This window comes from Neolamprologus multifasciatus, chromosome 14 (genome assembly GCF_963576455.1).
Source record: "Neolamprologus multifasciatus chromosome 14, fNeoMul1.2, whole genome shotgun sequence".
Lineage (NCBI taxonomy): Eukaryota > Metazoa > Chordata > Actinopteri > Cichliformes > Cichlidae > Neolamprologus > Neolamprologus multifasciatus.
The window spans coordinates 10,164,709-10,187,967 of NC_140452.1; the positions used below are offsets into that span (position 1 = coordinate 10,164,709).

General features: G+C 39.5%; 2 protein-coding genes across 3 annotated transcripts in view; both read right to left on the reverse strand.

Annotated features, from left to right (window-relative positions):
- Positions 1-4,929, reverse strand: part of traf4a (tnf receptor-associated factor 4a) — a 37,445-nt gene extending 32,516 nt beyond the window's left edge. The window contains exon 1 of the mRNA XM_085184574.1: positions 3,466-4,929. Coding sequence (XP_085040700.1) covers positions 3,466-3,608 — 143 coding nt within the window. The 5' untranslated portion in view covers positions 3,609-4,929. The remainder of the gene's footprint in view (positions 1-3,465) is intronic.
- Positions 4,930-5,686: 757 nt separating this feature from the next.
- Positions 5,687-22,541, reverse strand: nek8 (NIMA-related kinase 8). 2 transcript variants are annotated; one of them, XM_085184571.1, is made up of 15 exons: positions 22,425-22,541; positions 18,890-19,095; positions 17,724-17,956; positions 17,504-17,635; positions 16,850-17,058; positions 16,641-16,720; positions 16,361-16,545; positions 15,686-15,833; positions 15,121-15,197; positions 14,192-14,309; positions 13,933-14,083; positions 12,912-13,075; positions 11,776-11,928; positions 9,177-9,335; positions 5,687-7,400 (listed from the first exon to the last, which is right to left on the reverse strand). In XM_085184571.1, exons 1-15 carry the CDS (start codon positions 22,469-22,471, stop codon positions 7,372-7,374), a joined length of 2,091 nt encoding a protein of 696 aa, XP_085040697.1. In that variant the 5' UTR covers positions 22,472-22,541; the 3' UTR covers positions 5,687-7,371. The 2 variants fall into 2 exon arrangements, with proteins under 2 accessions (XP_085040697.1, XP_085040699.1); XM_085184573.1 differs by lacking the exons at positions 5,687-7,400; positions 9,177-9,335 and adding an exon at positions 9,967-10,181.
- Positions 22,542-23,259: the final 718 nt, after the last annotated feature.

Sequence of the window (23,259 nt, forward strand, 5' to 3'; positions counted from 1 at the left end):
CGGAGATGATGACAGAGCCGTCCATGTGAAAGCGGGCATACTGGCCAAGCAAGCCTGGACTGGATGTGACATAGCCCTCAATAACTTCAGAGACAGGATCAGCTGAGTTGCACAATGGGCAATGCATTAGCTAACTACTGACTGTCAGCCTCAATAAACTTGAACCGTGCTCACAAAAGGCGCACACGCTCGACGGCCTCGACTGGCACACTTCGTTAATTAAAGAGGTGAGAACGAAGCCTGTCGGCTGTTTCATGACGGCGGAGGAGCTGCTAAAACACTATTTGCTGTTCACATAGATGTTTATTTACGCTTTAATCTACCTGGGAAGTGAAGCAGGAAATCTCCTTTGAAGCACGATCAGAGTTCCCACTGAGAAACAGTGTGACCTTGTACGTCATTTTGATTCTATTATTATAAATCTGAATGTGGAAACCGTTTATTTAGACATCTTAGTGCCACTATCACACATCTCTCTTCATGAAAAGCTCAGAAAATAGCTTTTTTTTTTTTAAGTGGCTCGTAACAAATTTGGAGACATCAGGATCAGAGGTGCAGTTTTAAAAGTTTATATACATGATTCTACAGTTTTTAGGCCATTAATAAAGAGATTTAATTATCTGGTGTAAGATCATATTTGTTAATAAGTTGGAAATAGAGTTTTAACCTTGTATACAATGGGTGCTAAAAAGTCTAACACCTAAGTTTACTGATCAGAGGTGTAAATACTTTTAAGTATTGAATGATGTTCTGATCAATGGCCAACAGATGACCAGTAAATATTGATAAAACGACCACCCACATTTTGGCTCCTTTACTCAGGATGTGTTGTTAAAGAGGAGATGCACTTCCAGTAAGGCTCTCCACTCACTTGATGTAGGTCATGTAAACTGTACAGGGAGGAATCATATTATGTGACATCTCTACCACGCAGGGGCACAATGTTACTCAATTCAAAACTTTAACAAGTTGAGAAACTTTAGTTAAATTCAGTGAGTCTGTGGGAGTTAAAGAAAAAAAAAAAAAAGAGCGTAAACTGGAGGACGAACATGGAGGCGGACGGGATGAGGCAGACAAAGCGTCGGGCCAAACTCATTGATCAGCAGCAACACTGTTCCTCCCGCGCTCCCTTTGTTCAGCACTCTTTCTGCTTTTCAACCAGATGCAATCTACTGCTGTTTAGTAATCCAGAGGAGGCTTCCCGATGACTCAAAACACTGCAAACCAGCAGCTCACGACAAACTAGCTAATATATTCATAGCGTCAATCCACCTCTGTGCTGTCAATGTGTTCTGACACAGGAAGCCTGACTGAATGATCACCAAAAAAGACATCAGTCTTTCCTGAAAGCAACTGGAGCTTACAGAGAAGTTATCCCAGTTTCCCTCGGGGTGTCTTCGTGTTTCATCAAGTAAAACCGAAGACTGGGCTCAGCTAAATAGCTGATTTTATAAGTGACGTTAAACTGCAGATCAGCTTGACAGGAAAAATGACAAACCAAGAAACCGCAGCATTTTTATGACTCATAAAACTACATTTGAACAATTATAATGTGACGTTTAACTATAGCAAAGCATCAGACACTGCAGACAGTCGTCTTCATTGTCTCAAACAAAAGCAACTTTGTGGTTTGTCTTTCTCGATTTATCTTTCCATTTAATCACTGCAGCTCAGATTTGAATCATCACAGCAGCTGTCACCCATATCCCATCCAGACTCCATAACATAAAAACAATAGAACAATAGTCTGAACGAAGAGACCAGATCTACTTTTATTCAAATCTGATGTGTGAATTTAGTTTTCAGCCTACACATGAAACAACTAATGATCATATTTCCAATAATTCAAATATTTAGCACAAAACACCACAAATGTTCTTCAGTCCCATTTCATTCACTTGAATCTATTACGCCAGCAAATTCTCAAATCGAGGAGGAATCAAGTTCTGATGGTACTTTTGCTCAAAAAAAGAAAAGAAAAATGTGGTAATCATAAGACAGCTTTTCCAAAACAGTGTGAGTCACATTTAGACCACACTGTACAGATTTAAAAAAAAAAAGAAGAAAAAAAAGAAGGAAATAAAAGCCAAGCTTATGAATGACAACTCCCACAATCAAGTCTTTAGACCTTCTAGTGTGGAAGGCAACGCAACTGTAATACACAGATCAGATCTTTTATTTAATCGGCTACTCTCTGTTCAAAAAACAAACAAACAAAAAGTTCACAGTGTCTCAAAGTCCACAACCAACAGGGAAGCAACACAAATGGAGTTAGTGTAAAATGAGATAACACAAAGAAAAGCAGGAAATTTTAAACCATTTAAAAACAGATATTTTGGTCAAAAATTAGATTTTTCCCTATCATCATCATTATTACTATTATTACAACTACAAATTGTACCTATCAGTGCACCAAAATATTTCAAGGTTAATTTTAACCTTTAAAATAATTTTTTTCAGCTTATAAAAAAAATATTTAAGTATTAACTAAATTTGTTAACCTGTTTGTTTCCTGTTTTAAATCTTTGTGATGTGGCTTTTAGGGCCATTAGCGCTTTTCTGCACACATTTTAATGCAACTAAACATCACATAAACACAAATCAGAAGTCAACAATCTGAACTCATCTACTACTTTACATGGTGACACTGCAGCCAATCAGGCTGGAGAAGAAGCTCCTGATGCAGGTGTGTGTGATCTGCAGGTAAGCTGTTGGGGGATTCTGTGTATTGCTTGAGAGTCCTGTAGGTGTAGTGGGATAATTAGCAACAGGGCCATCTTTAAAAGGAACAAAAAGACTCTGTTTGTAGGGATCTTAACACTGAGTCCAGTGTTGAACAGATTAAAAGGTGAGGAGGTCTGCCATCCTGCTGACCTCTCAGCGAAAGGTCCCTCAGCGGCCCCCAGATGCCCCCGACCAATGAACCACTGTCTAATCCTGGACTCAAGAACATACTCAAACGCACACATACACAACCCACGCAGACTCATCCACCCCAGCCCAGAAACACAGACAGGATGGGGATGCAGGGGCCCTCTGCAGGCCACAATCACCACAGCATGAAAAATTAATGTAAAAGGGGGGAAAAACCCCAAACTTTAACATAAAGATTACACTCGGAGAAAAAAGAAATCTGCGCATTAATGAGTCTAAGCGATAATTAACAATGACGAAATATTATTCCAGGCTAAAGCTGCACATGCAGAGAGAGAAAAAAAACACACCTGACATCAAGAGAAGGAGGGTTAAAGCCAGGCATTGTTTACCAGGCCTCATATTGTGTTATTGCTCTGGGCAGCAGCTACACAATAGATCAACATTAATGCAGACCCAGGCAAGACGGAAGAAAGGTGAGCAGGGCACACCTATGCTTTTATTTACTGCTGCTCGACCGAAACTACGCCAGTAATTTCCGGTGTCGCCTGCAAAGAGGTGGATCCCTGTGCACACAAACACACAGCATACCTCAGAAATTCTTGCAGGCAGGTGTCACAGAAGCGGTGTCCACAGGTGGACACTTGGACGGGCTCCCGCATCGCTTTGCTGCAGAGCGGACACTGGAAGCGTCTCTTTGGCTTCTCCAGGAACTTGTAATCAAACCCGGGCATGGCTGCAGGTTCTGTCGCTTTTGTCGGGCCTTCGGCTGCAGGTTAAAGGTACAAATGTCCTCTCGATCCCCCCGCAAACGGGGCTGTCTAGCTGCGCTGCCGTGAAGCCGATGAGGGGTTCATATCACGTCCCTTCCGCCGCCGACGGATCGGGCTCTGCAGCTTCGTCCTCCCGCAGTGCTCAGCTGTCTGACGGCAACAAAGGCTGGACGGTCCGAGACAGACTGGAGAAGCGGTTCTTCCTCCGCAGTGTTTACGTTGGCCGGCAGAGCTGCTACAGCTGTGCGGATGACTCCTCTGGTGATGCAGAACTGACACACTGAGAGCAAAGCAAGAGCCCTCCGTCTGTTTAGGTGCACCGAGTCCCGCCTCCTCCTCCTCCTCCTCCAGGCAGGAGGAGTCAAGGAGCTGAAACGCTCTGTTCACACCATTTTATCTCTGTGATCCCCTCTTTATGAGGCTTTAATCGAGCCTTTGTCCGGCTACAGTGGGCTCTCATCGTTCTTTCATTTCACATTTAATAATTATCAATGTTTATTTATCAGCTTAGACGCCATCAGGGGTCCACATAAAGTGTCGGAGAGTGATAATAAATAAATAAAAAATACTAAACATACACAGTGCCAGCTGGTGAAGTCACACGTGAGAGAGGTTTCGCAGTAAAGATGTAAATTAAATAAAGAAAAACTGAATCCAACTCAGACACCTACAGCACAGTCAGAGGGGAGAGGCGCCCCCTGGCGATGGAGCAGCACACCAGCCTGGTATTATTTCGTTTCGGGCTTAAATGTTTCATATAAATGCTTCATTAAAAATAACCCCTGACGTCTGGTGTTATACTCATTAAAAGAAATAAACATCCGGATGTCATTTCGTTCACGGGGTCACTAAAGCGCACAGCTTCACATCTGGATCGGTTTTCACCTGCTGTATTGCCACCGGATTACATCACCATTACATCATCACACAGGACAACAAAGGCAGCTGAGCCATGTCCCCAGAAAAGGTGAAGAAGTCTGGAATAATACTCACTGATTAAAAATAACTCTGTGTGTTTATAGTATTAAACTACATATTAATGACAGCGTAAAGATGAGGGTAGAGGAGGTTAATGTTACATTTTTTGCTCACTTGTAATAAAAAAAAGTCTGTCTTTTTAAATGTTCTCTACTGCAATAAAAGCCGTAACACAAGAAAATGTCACTGTGAGTCAAATTTAATGTGAATGTAAATATAAAAAACACATGCATATTTTTAAAAAAGCAGCAGTGGAAATGAGCATTTTGAGGTGCTTGTACTTGAAACTGTTTTCTGTGATTATTTTGGTTTGTTTATATGGATATATATATATATATATATATATATATATATATATATATGCATTAAAATCTTTATCAGAGGTGAGTCTTGGCACACACTTAGAAGCGACTACCTGCTTGAAGTGGAACTAACAGTTAGTTACAATAGATCAAGGAATTTTTGGAACGATATTTCAGCGCTGTGAGACATCTGGTGTCATCAGAAATACCTATCGAAGTAAAATCAGACATCACCTTGATGTTTACGAGAAAATATCACAAACTAATCCAGATGCAGATTAGTAAGTAAAATTGATTTATATAGCGCTTTCTAAGAAAAGGAGTCACAAAGTGCTTACAGAGATATCAGGAAAAAAACAAAAAGAAGAGCAAAATGCACACAATACAAAAACACCCAAATCTCTGTCTGAATAGAGAAGTTTAAAGCTTTCTAAAGAATGCCACAGAGTCAAGCGTGTGAAGAAAGAGTGGTAAGTTGTTCCACAGTTTTGGTTTTAAGAGACAGTACCCCCTTAGATTTTACACGGGTACGGAGAACCACAAGAAGACCTCTATCAGCCAGCCTAAGGATTTGAGTAGACAGGTGATGTAAGTGAGGGCCTCACCTCATAAAGCCATGAAAGTAAGAACCAAGATTTCAAGATGATACCTAAACCTGACTGGATGCCAGTGCAGATGCTGTAATGATGGGGTGATATGAGAGAATTTGAGAGCGAGTTACAATCCTTGAAGCAGCATTTTGGACAGATTGGAGGCGATTAATAAATGCTTTGGCGGACAAGAAAATAGAGCACTACAATAATCCAAGCAGGAGGTGATGACCTGAACGAGCATCTCTTGTTCACTTTTTGAGCATTTTTTCTTACAGTGAAAAAGCAAGAGCCTTGATGTGAATATCAAAAGTCAAACATCAAAAGTGATCTCAAGATTGTGTGTGTTAGCTTTTAGGGGGAAAGAGAAAGAAAACGGATATAGAGGTATATGCTTTCTGGAGCGGGAAATAGAGACATTTGTTTTGTCTGAGTTAAATTCAAAAATATTTATTTTTCATCCAATCATTAATTGAATTGAGACAGTCAATCTACCCCTCGTCTCAGCCTAAGCTGAGCTGTGCAGTCTCAGACTGCTCTCTGCCTAAATACAGAATATAATCATGTAACTGCAGATGATCTCTGGATTTACTATTGGAAATGAAGCCATGCAGCAGCATATAAAGCACTTCAAACTGACCCCACTTTGCATTATTAGGACTTCAGGTTCTGTGTGCAACTTTATTCAAATCGTTCATTATTACAGGTTCAGGTTTACACTGACTGGCCCAAAAAAGGTCCTCAGCTGTGACATTTATTTCCCAATATCTCATATTGATGAGGGGAGATCCGCACCGCTGTGCAACATGTTCTTCAGCACATCCCAAAGATTCTCAGTGGGGTTAGGATCTTACTGAACCTAGACCTTCAACCCAACGGAAGACCCTTATTTCTTTAGTTAAATTGAGGCGGTGTATTTGGTCTTTATTTACTACAATGGGGGCTTTTCAACATTGTGGTATTTTCATTTGTTGTTAACCCTTTTCAGCATGGTTGTGTCTGCATCAGAGTGAGGCATTGAATGAAATAGTTACTGTACTCTGAACACTTTGGCAGGTTTTGATTTTGGTCATCACATGAACAGTTTTCACACTGTTCTGTACAGCAACATGATTTCAATGAGTTACAAGGACAATAATGATAAAACTGTGAACTTCATCTGCTGTTCAGAGTCCGACACTGGAATGAAAACAGCCCAGCATGTGCACCACTTCCTGCTGCAGTCAGTAAACAGTCTGAAATCTCCTTTCACTCCTCTCATTGAACTGCTGTTTATCTTACAAAAGTGAATGAGCGAACAAGCGAGTGGTTTCAGACACAGCTCGGTCCGTCGTTATGTGGTTCGAACACCGCTGTAATCCAATAAATCGCAAAGTGACCACTGACGTGGTGCTGACTTCATTTGTCTGATGAACGCTCAAGTGGCTTCATTCTTTTCGTTTCATTCACCGGCTGCTTGAGAGAGCTCAAACCAGTTTGACCTTTTAATGGTCTTTCTTGTGCTGACGCTGCACATGAGAGCGCACAATAGCTCACTGCATGAGCCCAGCCTAATGACTTCCTGTAATCTAGCTACAGTATCTGTGTTGCAACATTCCTTTCACCGACCTGATGTGAGATAAAACCTGTAGCAAGGCTGTGACCTTTTTTTGTGCTTTGCACCATGAAATCAAACCATTGAATGAAACACCTGAAAGAAAAATAGAGAGAGAAAGGCTGAGGCTGCAGCTGGGGTTTGAAAGGAAATCTTTCTAAATTCGGCACAGATGGGTCTCTAGGAGGAAGCGGTCCTCCTCCACAGTCCGCTGTCGGGTCTCACGATGCCCGCAGAGTGGGTTATTTTTCAAGACAAGATCATCTGGAGATGGCCTCCTCGAGCAGAGCTGAAGCAGAAACAGAATGGCAATGTCAGTAGAGCTGAATCAGGTGCAAGTGTTTGACCTAATTGGGAACTGGTTCTATCTTCTCTCCTTTAAATATAACAGTAAGATAAACAGCTTTTGGTTTTTGTACTGAATTAATCATCCCACAAAGAAAACAGGTTAATCAATGAATGAATTGAACAGCAGCAAACAACTCATCTGTTGTTGCACAAAAAGTATTAACCCAATATATCAGTGGGCCAATAATGAGGCTGACAGTTAAATGAATATCAGTACGAGCTTGTCATGTTTTACAGGAGGTCTGGTAGTCCTGACTAGTCTAATGGAAATTTTAACACTGCAACAGAGTGATTCTTGCTGTCCAGATGTTCCGCTCTCTTCTTTCTCCATCTGCTTTTTCACTCATGACTAATAAAGGCAAAAATAGAACTTCAGGTCTTATTTGTTTTTAAATTTAGGATCAATATTACAAATTTTGGAGAAGTGGTCTGCAGTACTGCATTTTCTTTGGTATTGTTTAATCACAATTACTACTACTGGCTTACTGGACCAGAAAAACATGTTTGCTTTTCACAGTGACTCCACAGCTACATCTGCACACAAGTATCTACATTTTCTCTGTTCATTGTTTAAAGTAATTAATAATTAATTAATTCTGTCTTCAAGTAATTGTTGTGAAGACTTTTGCCTTCCACTCACAATTTAAAGCTCACATTAAGAATTTAAGTTCCTTTCAGAGGTTTGTGAACTAATTTTGTGTTCAATTAAATGAATTCTTTCCTCCTTAAGGAAAACTTGGTGATTTTGTACTTGTGTGTTTTAGCTTTTGGCCTTCACATGTGTGTTTCCTAATGTTCACCAGATTCTGATCACTGAAACACTGTTCAAGCATTTGTCACATCATCCACACACATCAGGTCACGTAGAGAAAACACTGACCTACATGACGAAACATTCTTGTTGTCCAAAAAAACTATACAAACAATTTTATCTCTCGACTCTTTTAAAAAAATAAATAAATAAATAAAAATAATAATAATAATAATAATCAGCTTTGCTTGATTCAGAGCTCAAAACAATCCTTTTTTATCTTTATACTGGACCTTTAGGACCACCCTCCGTTTCTTTCTATTTCTGTTGTTTAATGTTGAAGCGTTTGAGTTAGAAGGGTGAAACTCACTCACTTGGGCACTTGTGCAATGGTCTGTACTGTAATCTAAACCTCTCACAGTGGTTGGTCTCTATATATCTGCTGCTCAGCTCAGGCCTGAGAACCATTTAAACAGCAGCCCTGCAGCCTGTTGCTGGATTACCAGCATCTCTGTTACTTATTGAATTCTGATGCAGTTTAATCTTCTCTAATTCTGCAGCTGTTTTCAAATATAAAGTGGAATCCAAGCCCTCAGTTTTGCACCATCACTGTTTATACTGCCATTTTCTGTTCCACTCCGTAGACCTCTGTGACCTACAGTTACTTTTAGTGTGCAGATAAAAATTATGTTTGTAGCATAAAAACGAGTTTCTTGTGTAAACAAACCCCCTGGCACCCTGTCTGTAAAAGATGGAAGTACTCCACATTTTTGGCCACAGCTGAGCTTTCAAACTTACAAATGAGTCCTTTCACTATTGTACACAGACGAACATGCAACTCTGCCGATGTTATCGGGGGACCTTGTCTCGAGTTAAGCTTGTCTTTCATCTGGGGAGTAGTGATATTTCACCACATCCCAACATCTCACAGAGTTAGTTAACAGAGGGTAATGAGTGAAATATTACGTTTCACTGCTAGCAGGGTGTTGCCATGACAACAAGCCACCGATGTCACCGCGAACGGGTGACTTTCATCGAGCTGCACTGGCTTTGGTATCCCAGAATCCTCTTCTTTTCTTCCCAGGCGGCCACGGGCCCCCTTGCCCCACGTGTACACCTCCCCTTCTGCAGAGAACAGAAACAGATGAAGAAGAGGATGGTCACCAAATTGAGAGTCACAACCCCAGCATGCATTAATTCACACAGGTCTTCAGGCTCCGTCTCTCCTGCAGTGGCAGCACAATAGTTCGATCTGATGGAAATCAGAGTCGAACAAAGCCCGTATTCCACAAAGAAAGCACGGCTGGCTTCTTTCCAGGGAGCCAATCACTAATATGACATTTTACTGTTTTACCATCAGCTTTAAGAGCAACACACACAAAAAACTGTTACCTACCACTGTGTTTAAGTAACGCTACCAATATAATCTGTGTTTTTCTTAAATATTAAAGTTTTTCTTAGTACAACAATCAAGTATATCATGGGTTTATCTTTGGGATGGCGTGAAAATAATCCTGAAGAAATGTGAAACTTGCTGAAGAATCTACCGCAATGATCATCTTTATTGGCTTTATTTCGGAGTTGAAGCTATAAACCCACTTCTGACAAACTTGAGATGCTGTCCAAAGAGAATCCAATTATTTGCAAATCTCATAAAACCTATATTTTACTCATAATAGAGCATGGAAAACATATCAAATGTTTAAAGTGACAAAATGATGATATTAAGAAATATATTTTGAATATTTTTAATTTAATCATAGAAATGCATTTCAAAACAGTTGGCACTGGGCAAGAAGTGGCTGGAGAAAGTAAGTGGTACTAAATAGAAACGGCTGGAGGAACAGTACCGGTAGTTGTTTGCAAATCATTAGTTTAATCGGCAACAGGTCAGCAACTAACTGGGTATAAAAAGATCATCTTAGAAAGGCAGAGTTTGTCACAAGTAAAGATGACCAAAGGTTCACCAATCTGCAAAAAACCGCATATACAAATTGTAAAACAATTTCTGAACAAAGTTCCTCAAAATTAAATTGTGAATCTCTTGTAATCTGCTGTAAATAAATCATCAAAGATTTCAGAGAATTTAGAGAAATCAATACGGAATGTTTATGACTGTCGAGCTCTCAGGCTACCAACTCCTAGGTCCCAACTTTTTCAGAAATGGTGTTGTACATTATAACTGTGTGGTGACACAGCCAGTCAGAGTTAAACTGAGATATAATAAAATGCCCATTTAAAGCAGCTAAACAGCAGCTATCAATGAAATGTGGTCTCTATCAGATTAAATCTAATGTTATCCATTTCAAAATCCCAGGTGACTTCCTTCTCAAGTTATCGATTTGAAGTCACCTGTTTTTTTCGTTGTTGTTTTTTTATAGATATACCTATAGTATCAATTTGAAACGCCTATGTCAGTTACTGCATTCACAAACTTGGGACTCCACATCACCCACCCGGCAGGTTGATGATAATACCCCATCAGTCTTTTACAGCTGAGGGGTAAAAAGAAATTATATACATACAGTAATTGTCATGGTCCTGGGTCGGTGACCCAGCGCTTTGAGTTTGTGATTATTATTTTCTAGTTTATTCTGATTTTGTATTGGTTGTTGGGGTTTGGTTGTAGTTTATTTTCCCTACCTGTGTCTCCCTCTGTGCTCTGTACAGGTCCCCGAGTTTTGTGTTGTGAAACAGTCTGTGTGTTTCCTGTTTTACTTTGTAGGTCTGTGTGTCGTTATGCCCATTAGTTCCAGCTGTGTCCCCTCCTGTGTGCCATTTCCTGATTACCTGGTGTGTGTATTTATAGTTGGTGTCTGCCTGTGCTTCTCGTCGCGTCGTCTGTGTTCATTCCCTGTGTATCTGCCGTGTATTTAATGTTGTTCCGTGTTTCTCCGCGTCTCTCTGCTCCTCGCTCCATGTCCTCCTTTTGTATTAGCTTTTCCAGTTTAGGTTTATGTTCAGTTCTGCCCACACCTTGGTTTTGTGCACTGTAAATAAAACCCACTTGCACCTCCGCCATTGTCTGCTATTGGATCCTCCTTTCTCACCCTCCACACGACTGCCGCCCCAGCCGTGACAGTAATTTATAGTTTCGTTGACTAATATTATTAGACATGGTAGTTCTCACAGTTTATGTTTCTCTGGCATACCAAGCAACTCTCCCTTGCCAGAAAAACAGATTTGGCCTGATTGCAGCTTAAGCTATGTGTACACACACTTTTCTCCTTCTTATTAGTTCCAGTAATCCAGTCAACTCTCAAACTGTACTACATCCCCAGCCCATCTTCAACCTGAACGGCAGCCAGAAAAAACTGAAAGCCCCTTTGCAGGTGTGCAGGGTCTTCAAAAACTTCAAGACGTGATATTTACTCCTTTCTACTCATAAGTGTATTAACCTGATATCACACTTTACTTAAAACTATATTGTAGTTTTATCCTCTGTCAGCCATCCAACATATTTTGAGGATTCTTGTTCACAAAACTCAAGTCTCAAAAGAAACGTGGTTCAAAAAGAAATCTGTTGCAATGTTACAAACATAACTCAATAAATGCATCTACTCACCAGATCCTATGGCTAAGGTGAAGGCATCACCACAGGCAGCCATAGTGATGCCCTGCAGGCCAGACACTTTGCAGGGGGCACGGCTGCTACGTCGGGAGCTGGAGCCAATTTGACCGTGCTGGTTGCTGCCAAAGGTGAAACACTGACCATTTTCTGAACAACGAAAACGTGGAGACATAAACCAAGAAAAAATTTAGGAATTACACTAGTGGTGGAATTACTTTGTTTGCAGCTTTTCCCTTGTGCAGATAAGAAAAATTTACGTTTTTCATGAATTGTAGTAATATTAATTTTTGTACCGCAGTTGCCTGACAAGGGTCTGCGGGGAAAAAAAGAAAGAGGTCACAGACATTATTCAGGATTCTTTGTTGCATCCCACTAAACCCAATGCTGTCAAAAGCAAGGGAACTACTGCAATTTTGTCAGGGCTAATCTCTTCAATCTTTCTGGAAAGCTTTCTGGTTTCTGTTTTTCTAGTCAGCTTTAGTCTGGGTGCTAACCAATCACATTTGAGCAGGTTCGGGATGCAGATAAACAGACTGCGTAGATGCAAAAAGAGGAAAAGCATTTGCCGTTAAGCAATCTCTAACAACCACCTATTTAAAATATCTGCTCCTCTCTCTATTTAGTCTTTCTGTGTTCCCCTCAAATTAGTTCATTTATCCTTTAGTTATGTCCTTGATTAATTTCCTGCTTTATTCTGATACCTAGATTTCTCTTGTATCCTGCTTTGGATTTTATCCCTTGTTTGTTGATCATCTTGATAGTTTTCACCTTTGTCTGGTTTCCCTTCTGTTTCTCATTTCCAATCAGCCCTCTGTGTATAAGTAGTTCTGTCTTCCTCTTTGTCAACTCATCTGTTGTACCACCTGCTTCTCTCATAAGGTGCTGCTTCTAAGTCATGTGCTTGTTGGCAGTTTTTGTACTTTTGGATTAGTCACCCTTTTTTCCTCCCTGGAACTTATTGTCAGCATGAAAGTAAAGCTTGCTTTGTGTATTACTCTGTGTGCGCGTCTGTATTTGGGTCCACCTTTGGACTTAAACTTAACACACAAAGGCACTCACAAAGAAATGCTATAATAGCTACAAACGAGACTCTTTCCAAAAAAGAGAATAATATTGTGAATTTCTTGAACCTGTAACAGCGACAGAATGCGCCGTTCCAATGTCAATGTAAACAATCTTCTCAGTGTTGAGTGGGGCTGATTGGACTGGAGTGTAAGAATGAACTTCTTCCACTTGATTCAAGGGATTTGGTTCCTCTCCAGCTGTGATCGTATCCAGGCCAAGCTTGTTGAACCTGAGTACAATAAAACAACAAAACAAACATTTTTAACAGACACAATGCTGTAGTATTCGTCCAAATCTTTAGTGTTTGTTTAAGCATGCATACATTTGAGAATTTAAGACTGTTTGTTTCCTGTAAACAAACACATTACCAGCACTCGCTCATAAGTATCGTTTCTTTTTTGCCTTTTGGCCAAAAGCTGCAATCGGTGAAATCAAGAAAACAAATCTGACATTATGTAATATAGAAAAAATCCCAAGTGGGCGGACGTTCCAGTCTAGTTTGCTATCATGTGTATCAAGTTTCCATCCCGTTGGCTATGAAGTCTGTTAAGTTTCATGGTATATAAATAGTTCCACCTGCTATTTTTGGAACACTTTGATGAATATCGTGCAATAAAGTTCTTCTTACCCATCAATGAAGAATAATTATCATTTAATGCCAGTAATCTTTTAGTTTCATATTTATCAAGTATTCAATACATGTTTAAGGTCTGGAGCTGAGTTCACTGCTACTGTGTATGTATTTCATGTCTGTAAGCCACAGAAGTGTGAACAAAGCTGTTTACTACTCCTGCCCTCTCCTATTCACACATACATCCTCTCTGAGAGAGCGGGATTAGTGCTGAGTGAATGCAAAGGCTTTGTCATTTTAAGAGAATGCTGTCTCACAGGTTGTGCACTAGGAAAGTACCTCTCTGAACTTTTAACCTACAACCATCAACCCACATGATCGAGTTTATAGAGTGATAAAATGTTAGCATTTTCTACGGAAAACATGGAGTGAAAATGTCGTCTCAGCGTTATATAACGCCGCTCATCACTTCCTCATTTTTGTCACACTTTTGAATCAAGAACCAAAATAGTCACCTGTTGCTTCCACATGCCACAATGCTGTGCTGGTTGCTGATAATCATGGAGCAGTCAACTCCACACACCACCCTCTGGGCTTCAAAGTTGCCAGGTAAACACACTTGCTGCGGAGAGTTGTGGGTGTCCTGGGTGCCGAGCCCGAGGCGACCTTTCAGACAGAGACCCAACCATTAAGCTCTGTGTTGAGATGCAGCTGTCATAAACCACACAAGCAAACACCAAAAAGAAGAAAATAAAACTGGTTTGTTTACTATACCATTGTCTCCTCTTCCCCAGGCAAAAACTTCTCTTTCATTGGTCACAGCGAGAACATGGGAAGCACCGCAGGACACCTGAATGAGCTCGTAACCAAGCAGAGCCTCCACTATCTTGGGCTGAGAACAAAAACAGTGTCATCAATGAAATGAAAGCTTTTTATCAAAAATCTGTAGGGACGTTGCGCCCTCATAGCATTCATTTAACTGTATAAAATGAAACCGCATCATTCTTGGTTGAATTCACTCCTCTCTCTCCCTTTGTTTCCTGTCTGCTTCTGTACTATCAAGTGCCTAATAAATTTTAAAAATGTCTTTTTAACGACCATCTCTTTCTATAAAGTCTTTTAATTATTCATTCATCCATTATTATTTCATTGTTATCGATTCATTGTACATGTTAAGGCACGTCTGCTTTTAATGTGTGCTTTTCTGTAAAAATATGAGGGAGAGCACATCAAGCCATGAAAAAAAGACATTATTTTAACACTGTGAAATTGCAAAACACACACAAGCTTGTGTAGAAGAGTGTGGAATGAAGTCTAACCTGTCAGCTTTTTAGGACGACATCTGTATTTTTTTGCTCCATTGTTCCAACAACCCAGCTAATATTCCAGCACATTCACCACTAGCTAGTGGGCCTCATGTGCGCTGCCTCCTGCACACTAGCTCCCTCACCTAAACCACACAGTGTTTCCAGTAGTGCACTGCTGATTAAATGGTATTATAGACTAACTTCAGGGTCACAGAATTTCTACTGATTGAGAGATTTCTTTAACATGTAATCTACCTTTATTAATCTAAACAAGTTGATTTGAGTGGAATTTACAAAGAAGCTGTTGCCTTTAACTGTATTACTTTTATTAGGGTATACCTAATTTCTTACACTGGCAGCTATCATTGCATTTACTAAGGCATTCAAATAGTGTACCTGTGTTACATCATTGAAGTTCCCGTGTCCTAGACAGCCGTTGCTTCCACTACCAAACGTCATGATAATGCCCCTGTCTGCAAATTGGAAATGAAAAGAAGGGATTAACAGGACTATTAGTTGATGAGTGTAGGTGTATTCTTACAGAGGCCAACAGAATGCTTCTAATCCCCATCTAGGAAACACTAATCTGCAACACAACAGTGAAAACTGATGAAAGAGACATGAGCTAAGAGAAAAGAGTCTTTAATCCTGTGTTATTGGCTTTGTGATGTTGGATGGGTTGACAACACCCTTCAAAAGCATGCTGTGAGTGTACCACAGTGTGAGAATGAGAGAAACAACCATTCCTAACTGCCAGGCAAGCATGAGGGTTATGTTCAGGTAGATTCACAGTATGAAGATAAAGAGATGGCTGGCTGTATCCAAAGTTTGCACTCAAACGCCGGTTTAGTGTTTTAGGGGATGAGCATAAACAGATTTTCTACAGCACAGCTCCTAACTAAACTGACTGGCACGGCTGTGATCTCTCTGATGGGTATCTAAAGACAAATGGCCCACCTACCTGTCATGCAGGTGGTAAAGAGATCACCACAGGACACAGACTTGATGGTGACTCCAGACTGACCCTCGAGGAAGCGAGAAATAAACTGAGGCTGGATTTGCTCCACCACACCAGGAAGACTGGCCTCAGAGGACCCCACTGATGGAGCCTGTGACAAAAAATGTTATTAGACTAAAGTGAGCAGAGAGTCTCTTTATGGCAGTAACAGAATAAGAGGAAATCATGAGTCTGCAATATTCAAGCCTTCCAGATGTTACTTTTAAAGTATACAAAATACCCATGTAGAGAATTTATGCTTTTCCAAGAGTATCTTAAAACTCAAAATATGGATGAAAAAGTGTTAAAATCCTTCAATCTGATGTTGTCTGTTTAGTACTGTAGCTTCTCCAAGCAGCCATAACAATGCTGTCCTGTAATATTGCTATTTGAGTCTTTAAAACTTCCTGGGATTTTCTTGTTTGCTACAACAAGTACTGGCTCATAATTTCTTTCAGCTATATTTGGACGTTTAACAGTGGAAACATCAGCAAGGCTGAGGAGAGCATATCAGATCAAAGCTGCTCCTTTGCACTATGTCAGAGTTACAGGGAACATTTGTACTTCAGGAAAAGCAGTCAAAGTTAAAAAAAAAAGAAAAAAGAAAAGAAAAAACAAAGAACACACACACACACAGACCTCCCATGTAATCAAACGGCCAGTCTTGGTCACACCCATCTTTTGAGTGCGGCCCAGAGAGACCTGAAGCACTTCCGTGTTGAGCATCGGGAGGCGGAGAGGGGTCGAGAGACCACTTCCCCACGTATACACAGAAGACAGCGGGAGGGAATGCACCTTTCCTGGTCCTAAACCAACTGATCTGTCTGTTTCAGCCCAAAAAAAGCAAACAACAAGTTTTGTAACTGACGCTCTCAGTCTAGACCAGCCAGTACTATGGTCAAATAACTACATGCTTCACCTCTTGACCTGTTGGCAGGAACTCTCCCTCCTGGTCTACCTTGAGGACCAGTTTGCACCGTAGACAGAGGTTTCTCAATCCTGGAAGAAAAGAAGATATTGATAAAGATAGAAGTCATTACACAAAACATAATAAATCTCAATCTGACATCAAAACTCTTGTAGTTAAAATAATCTTATTTTATTATTAATTAAGCAAAAAGACTGTACCTGCGCATTTTTACATTTCCTATATCTGTGTAGAGGTTAAGCAGGGGCCTGATGCATATGGGGAGAGCCATTATTTCATTGAGTTGAGGCCGTTTGGATGGATCCAAATTGAGCATGTTGAGAATTAGCTGTCGGAGTTCTGGGCTGTAACGGTCTGAGATCGGCGCAAAGGTACCGCTCATGATCTTCAGAACAAGGGCGGGGAGATTCTGAGAGAAAAATGAAAGAGTGAAATCATAAGATGCATCACAGATTGATGTGAAAAGAATAATCTCTCATCATCTACCCTAAATCCTTGTCAAAACAAGAATCTTTCACAGCACTAAACCGCAGTGTAATCAGTAGTGAAAACAGACTTGAGCAAAAGAAAAAAAGATTTGAATGAATTATTGATCTGAGTGGATATCAGAAGCAGTAGCAATCTGTTTGTGCTTTAAAGTGGGACAACATGTAGGTGTTTTTATGAAATATTCTGAGAAATTTTAAGAATCCCCCATTGTGTAAACAGAGTAGCTCTAATGGTTTGAATGCCTTTGCACACAGCAAGAGTTTATAATTTATACATTTAAGGAGAAGAAGAGTAATGTAAAAACAATAATGCAGTATTATCATCACACCCAAAATGGGACACTATAAAGTATATGCTTTTATTACAGCAGCCTCAAAGGCTCTCTTGAGGCTTGCTAGCTCATACAGCACACAGCCCAAAGCCCAGATATCACTCTTCTGGTTATATGGCTTTCCCTCACACAGCTCTGGGGAGATGTAGCAAGGGGTCCCGACAACCTGTAACAGGAAATAAAGGAGGTTTTAATTCCATTTCGAAATGCAATTTAGAATTCTAAAAATTAAGGGAAAGAGGAAGATGATTCACCGTGTAAGCTTTGCTTTTGCTGACGAGGATCTTGGAGATGCCAAAGTCTCCGATTTTGACAATCATCTGGTGTTTGTCAAGTAGAATATTCTGAGTCTTGAGGTCCCTGTGCAGGATGAGCTTGTTGTGAACATGGTACAGGGCGAGCAAGATCTGCACAAAGAAGTGAAGAATGGTGTCTTCGTCCAGCAGGGAGTTACAGCGCTTCTGTATGTAGTCAGCCAGCGTCCCACCTGCATGGAGAAAACATGAAGGAAAGAATAAACAACACAGATGATTTTGGTTTGTTGGAACCATAATGGAAGTTACTATGTTGGTCTGAATAATGACCATAGTTAACATTGGATTTTAAAGGCTTTTTAAAGGCTTTAAAGGGCTTTAAGATCACAGCAGGTGATCTTGTTGCTCAAGTGAAATGTTACTGTAAGCATAAGAGAAAATAAGTAATCCAGCCATGTAAATAAATCACATCTACACTTTTATCTGCAACAAATAGACTTTTGGATGTTTACAGCCTCAAGATCTAAACTTTAACAAAAACTAAAGTCTATGTACTTTTTCAATAATTTTCTTTCATGTGAAAAAATATGACAATAAATCCAGGCAGCATATATTTACCAAAGAAATCAAACAAACTACTGCTAGAATAGTTGGAGCAATGACAAAGAAAAGATAATGAGTGAAAAATGCTCATAAAAACACCAAAATATGTAAGGCTTTATATCTGAATCAAAACAATGTACGTGCACCAATATCTGTAAGCTATGGCAGTTCCACTGGCAAAACAAGCTACTTAACCAATCACAAATTGAGAAAATGTCATTTTGAAATGCAATGCAGAACTTTAGAGGCCTTAGCAAAGTCCTCGTCTTTGAAGTATGAAAATATAAAGATCCAAAAGTAACTTGCCTCATGATTTTAGGTTTTTGTGTTGGTGCATTTTTGCAGAAGGCTGGCCTCACTGATGGCAATCTACATTTTTTACATTATAGATAAACAGATTTCTGAATTGTAATACTATCACACAGCCTCATGTGGTATTCCCAGGCCTAACATGGTGGGAACCAGCAAAGGTATGGAGCCCTGCAGGACTATATCATGGGAAAATAACATGCTGTACAATTAACAAAAGGGAGATGTGTAATAAGATATTATAGCGAGGTTACCTGGAGCATATTCCATCGCTATCATTAGGGCCTTGTCTTCCAGGAAGTTCTCATAGTACTCTATAATATTTGGGTGGTTGAGCAGTTTCAACACCTGACACTCGTTTTGTGCTGCCAGACGCTCGTCTCGTGACATTTGCTCCACCGGGATCTCCTTAAGGATGACATAGGCCGCGTCGCTGCGCCTGCGGCACAGGTGAACAATCCTGACAGCAGAGCAAAGTGAAGAAGAATGAGAGATACTGTTTCCTGAATAAATATGAGCAGGGTGATTTGCTGAAGTTTAGATTTGACATTGTTAAGCTTTGGCACTGATTTATTACACGTTACTCTCTGGGGAAGCGATAATGTGAACTAAATAAACACAGTAACACAGTAAAATAACCTCAGTATTTAACTTAAGATTTTTAAGCTAATGTGATACAAAGTTGTAAAAGAATAGAGAATCTGAAAAATCTGACCCTTTCACAGCATTCTGTACTAACCTTTAAGAACTACTCCCACACATGGCTGGTACAGAATAAGAAGAGAAATAAATGGAAGGGACACCAACACAGTGCATGTCTTCTTAGCATATAACCTGACTGGATTCTTTTATGTAGAAAAATGATAACACTTTATCAGCCGATTTAACATCTGGGCTCAAAAAATAATTCTGCCATGCTGTGGGATCAGCATTGTGTTCTATTCAAATAAAGTACTGACATAAAAGTACAGCTGTGCAGATCAGGACCTTGTGACTTCCCACCTCTGATGGATTATTTAAGTAGTTATAAATAAACTGCAAAATGAGCAGAGCAGCTCAGGCTCGGGATAAATCCACTTGATGTGCATTATTTATGAAATGTAAGCAGCACAATCCCATGTCTCATTGTGCAAACATCAAACAGGCCATCTTTTAATGACAGTTTTATCATTCAGATGTGAAGTATGACCAACACCAATTCAAAGTGATATGAATGTACAGGTATGGAAAGCAAGATTTCTTTTTCCTGCCTCTATGATATTTTGATCACAAGTTGGAATTCAGACAAATAGAATGAAAATAATAAATTTCAATGTTACAAATGAAATTTCTGCTATATTTTGGATAGATTAGTTGATTTTGTTTCAGAAGACATCAGAAGCTTTCTCTATCTGTGTACCTGAAAAGTATATTTGATTTGTGTTACAGTCCTGAGGTTTCTGAGATGTTACTGAAAATTGATTTTTTGGAATTTGTTGAGTTTCGGTTCCTGTTTTGATTGGATTGTTATTCTAGTCTGCCCCGTGTTTCAGTCTTTGTGTGCCCCTGTCTCTATGATCATCTTAATTGTGAGTCTTTTTGTCTGGCTTTATTTATTATATTTTGAATGTTCAATTATTTTCAGTTTTGCTTTGACAGTCAGATTACTCATCTTGATTCAGTTTTTTACCTCCTGTCTGTCTTTACTTGTGTTTGATTACCTTCAGCTACGCTTTGTTCCCACTGCCCTCTCATCTCCAATCAATATATATATATATATGCTGTGGACAAATAGTCCAAAAAATTCTTCACCTTGACCTTAATGGTCAGGTGTAATGGACACTATAAGGAAAAGAGAAGCACGGTCCTCAAAGAATCCAACTTTACTTACACTATACACAGCTTCTTTAAAATGTGATGGCAGATGTTGTGGATGTTCAGAAGAGTGAAGACAACAAGTAAATCTTAAACATGTTTGTGTCGTGTTGTTTCACGCAGTCACATAAAAAGAGACCCACCCCTAAGAAATACAGTAAAACTTCATTAGCAAGGCTGGACATTTAAATGAACAGGGACATGGAGCTCATAAAGTGTATACCATACCAGTCAAAATGAGATTATTTACTTCAGTCATATTTTCTGATGATCTAGTGTAACTCAATATAGCTCATAATCTTTATTTATGGAGCTTTTCCTACTTATAAAGCTGCCTTCTTCGTGTAAAGCAACAACAAGCAGATTTTATGACAGTAGCATAATATTGATCATTTAAAAATAAGCTATAAAGGTTTAGCACATAAAATGGAAAATCACACGTAAATATGCGAATTGCTTTTTCTTAGTACTTAGAGAATTCAACCAGCTCCGATTATGCCTGTCATGTTTATTCTTCCAGGTCACTTCATACAGAAACCTTCCTAAGCAAAACCGACTCTTTGACCATCTTTTGTTTTTTATTTTGAAAATTAATATTTATTCATATGTGACATGGTAGTGTTTTTGTCATTGGCTATAAAGTTTGTGATTGGAAAAATATTTGTAGTGTTTTATGACCTCTTGAGGTTTTTGTTTATCAGCTAAAATTATATATCTTCATGACACTAAAAAGATTAAAAGTTTCATTCAATTTAAGACTTCAGTGCCTCCTTCTTAAAAGACTAGCCAACACATATTCTTTTTCACAACTCCAGACAAAGTCATTAAATTAGTTGAAGTTTAATAATAAAATTTAGAGTTAAACTTTGAAATTCAGTTTGTAGGCTGGTTACAAACTATTTACACTCATTTGTCATCCTACCCTGTCATCTGGGCCAACTAACACTATATTACCAAAAGTATTCAGTCGCCTATCCAAATCACTTCCATAACCATAAGTATATAAAATCAAGCACTTTGGAATGCAGACTGCTTCTACAAACGTTTGTGATAGAATGGGTCGCTCTCAGGAGCTCAGTGAATTCCAGCGTGGTACCGTGATAGGATGTCACCTGTGCAACCAGTCCAATTGTGAATTTCCTCACTTCTAAATATTCCACAGTCAACTTTTAGTGGTATTATAATAAAGTGGAAGAGATTGGGAACAGCAGCGGCTAAGTTGCTTCCTGTTCCAACATGACTGTGCACCAGTGCACAAAGCAAGGTCCATAAAAATATGGATGAGCAAGCTTGGTGTGGAGAAATTTGACTGGCCTTCATAGATTCCTGACCTCTACCCGACAGAACACCTCTGGGATGAATTAGAGCGGAGACTGGGAGCCAGTCCTTCTCGTCCAGCATCAGTGTCCGACCTCACAAATTAGAGGAATGGTCTAATATTCCTATAAACACACCCTTAAAGCTTGTTGAAAGCCTACCCAGAATAGTTGGAGCTGTTATAACTGCAAATGCTGGACTAGCATAAAATTAAACCCTATGAATTAAGAATGGGATGTCACTCAAGTTCATATGCGTGTGAAGGCAGATGACCAAATACCTTTGACAATATAGTGTATGTAGGGTTTGACCGAGGGTGGGAAACATTTTTGGTGACTTTGGCAGACTTTAACACTCATCTGATCTCTACATGCCTTTTAGATAGCTGGTTTTTAAAGTAAATAAATCGTGTCCAGTGCTCTGTTACTTCTGCTAACACGTCCTTCTCCGTCGTCGTCTTCTTCGCACGTTTGACGATTTCCGTTACTTCTTTTTAAGGGGCAAAATTGTTTTCCTCTTTCGCTCCTGACAGCGCAGCGTTTACAGACAGGCTGATGTGTGTGACATAAAAGAACTTTTATAAATTACATATAAAGTGTAAGTATAGCCAGACGTTACCCGAAAGCTCCTCTTCCAACAACTTTGATTTTCTCATACTTCTCCATCGCTGCTGCGCCCAAACGTTTCCGCCGTTTCCAGGCAACCCGTCTCTGGCACCACGGCAGCCAGAGAGGGACAAAACAGACGGATTCCACACAGTTAGTACAAGAAGATACCAAACGGACACCCCGTTTTTTAAAATTATTTTTTCAGTCACGGTGAACATTGCTTTAAATTATGCTTACACGTATACTTTAATACAACGAAATATGGTTATATTTTATTTCTATTTTATTGGAAGTACTTCATAATACCTACATAAATTGTAGTTTCCAAACATTTTCGATTTGCTGTATGTACTGCAAAACAAAGGAGTCACAATTTGCGGTTTAAAAGAGAAGAGGAAAAAAACTACACTATATAAATATTTGTGTATTTTAAAGTAATAAGTAGCATGAAATCTTTAGAAACAAAGAAATTGAAAATAATATATTATTTATATATTATTTATTTGTTTTTGTTTGGTTTTCCCATTAGAGGAAATTGTCCTTTAGAGGAAACGACAATGTTTATCCATCTTAAATGGTGATTATACAGTCTTTTTAAGCACAACGGCTGTGTAGTGGTTTCCACATTTCCTTGACAAGCAAAAGGTCACTGGTTTGATTCCACTTGAAGACACAAATCACCTTTGGGGTTTTGTCAGGAAGGACATCTTGCATAAAACTGCAAAATCACACATGTGGAGCTACCAACTGTGGTGACAACTGTTGAGTAAGGGAATGGTTGGAAGTAGCTGTCAAGTGCAAGAAATGTATTACAGGTTAGCTCAACCTGCTGTTATTACACTGTA